The 2,340-nt window shown below is 46.6% G+C and overlaps 1 protein-coding gene across 1 annotated transcript; it reads left to right on the top strand.

Moving 5' to 3' along the window:
* Positions 1-2,000, top strand: BBBOND_0001550 (hypothetical protein, conserved; the record flags this gene model as incomplete). Its single annotated transcript, XM_012914996.1, has 1 exon — positions 1-2,000. A coding segment is annotated over one exon (2,000 nt), but the record flags the coding sequence as incomplete, so codon positions are not given.
* Between the last annotated feature and the right edge of the window lie 340 nt (positions 2,001-2,340).

Below are 2,340 nucleotides of genomic sequence, written 5' to 3'. Positions count from 1 at the left end.
GTGTTCCTAGCAGTCAGAAGTCGCATCAGGACGGGGAGCTGCAGTGCAGACATACGTTCACTGGCAAACATATCGATGGAATTCTCGGTAAGATCATACAAATGTCGAATCTAGAACACGTTCCGCAGTGTAGATCACGGGAGAAAGAATGGAACTTTAATATCATGGATTTCATAGCATGCCTCTACAGTCACCTCGACGAGTATAACGAAGTATGTCATCTATCAACGTTATTCTCCAAAAGGCATCCGTGCAGTATATACGAAATACTCTGCTGGTTTTCAGGGCTCCCTCATAGTACCGTATATTCAGCGTTACCTGGCGGCATCACCAAGCTGCTTGATAAACCTAAGAATCAACCGATAGATAGCGGTGACTCGGGACTTGAGATCGAATTCGTCAACCAGAAAGAGTTCTATCTGGACGCATACCCAACCAGGTTCACCTATGAGAACATCGAAGCGGTGCTAACGCTAATTTGTTCCAAATCATACGACGTGTTGGCTAGAATCGCCGGCACAGGTGATGAGCACACCAGGTACGCCTGCGAATACGCCAACAATTCCCTCAAGCTGCATTACCCTAAGACGGCGGACGATTGCCTGTCAATGTTACTTGACATGTTACGTAGATTGCTCTCCGTGTTCCGATTCCTCGAATCCAAGTGTAGTTATTCGGCCGTGGAGTTCGGTTGGGCGGACTGCCAGTACGGTAAAAATGTGCCTACGACCAAATCGCATTGTAACGACAGATCAACGGATGAAGCAACGTGCCAGGCAGAGTGTAAACCAAAGCGCCAGTCAAAGTGCCAACCAAATTGCCAGCCAACTTCTCCATTGATGAGTTACCTAAATGACTGTTTGCCGGGTCACTTGCCTCATCAACTCACGAATGTCGGCTGCAAACCTGAATGCAAAACGTGCCCCGGTAATAAGCCTGGAATGCCCTGCTTAACCCCCATTGGATTCAGAGGCTTCTCAGGGTCAATTAAAACGGGTGCACAATTATGTAGCATTATTAAAAAGATATTAGGCAACGGTATGATTGCGTGTCTATTCACCCTCGCACCCAGGCCTCCAACTAACTTGCCGGAGCACTTCCAGTTTGCAGTGTCACTTGCCAAGGGACTTAGTGCTTCAAAGCAGAGTAAGGTTGACGGCATTAAAACATTGGCAGACACCATCGCAGATTCGATTACCGATCGCTCCATCAAGCTTTATGAAGATACTGCTGAACTCGTCGATCCTATTTGTGAAGCTTATGGTAATAAAGGGATAGAGCATCGCAAGCAGAAGCCTGATGCAAAACGTAACCTATCGTGCATTTCACTAACCAGTGCGTGTATCAATGAGGAGCATTGCGTTCCTTACCTATCCCCCCTAAGCTGCGACACTTATCATTACCTTGTCAACAAGCAATCGAACTCGTACCTGTCATGGGCAGTTTACTTGCCGTGGACATTCCATAAATATCTTGCAAGTCTACTCGACGCGTTTAAGGCTATAAGATGTGAAGACTGGGGATGCAGTAACTGCTTGCATACCGATATATGCAAGGGAGAGAGTCATGGTATGCTTAATCCAGCGGAGAAAGGAACGGGTTGCCAATGTACTTCCGTTGTACATTGCAACGGCGTATCTCCAACGTTATACCAATATGGGTTCACATTCAGGGATGCGCAGAATTTGATATCGTTAAAAAGAAACTGCTTCAATATGCGAAGTCACCTGTACAATGTTGTTAATTCCGACTATTTCACTGAACTATTTAAGCAATGCGACATGTTACTGTGGAGAATCCGTGAACCCTTCTCCTACCTTGTCCTCACCCTCTGGCTCCTTTCCCTCCTCTACCTGCTCCACATCATGGTCATCCGCCTAGACCTGCTCCACATCAAATCGCATTTGCATAGTCCCTCATCGCATCGCATCGCTGCTCAATCACTACTCGCCGCAGCACGTGTTAACAAACTTAACAGGGTGTTTTACCTGCAACCATAATCGTACTCACGTGTTTACTATGTACACTCACCTAGCATCACCTACTCACCTAACTTATGAATTGTGCTTTAATCTGTAGTATCACTAATTAATCATTGTATGTGATTGTATAGTAGTTAACTGAAGTGCTGATCAAGATGCTGCCCAAAGTGTTGACCAATGCCATGACCAATGTGCTGCCCAAAGTGCTGACCAATGTGCTGACCAATGCCATGACCAACGTGGTTACCAAGGTGGTGACCAGAGTGGTGACCAAGTTGATGGTCACGGCAGCGATGACTGGTCACGGCAGCGATGACATGGTCACAGCAGCGATGACATGGTTACGGAAACGATGACA

The sequence above is a fragment of the Babesia bigemina genome, scaffold Bbigscaff_62581 (assembly GCF_000981445.1).
Source record: "Babesia bigemina genome assembly Bbig001, scaffold Bbigscaff_62581".
NCBI lineage: Eukaryota > Apicomplexa > Aconoidasida > Piroplasmida > Babesiidae > Babesia > Babesia bigemina.
Note: the sequence above shows the minus strand (reverse complement) of the source record. Positions and strands in the feature narration are given on the sequence as shown.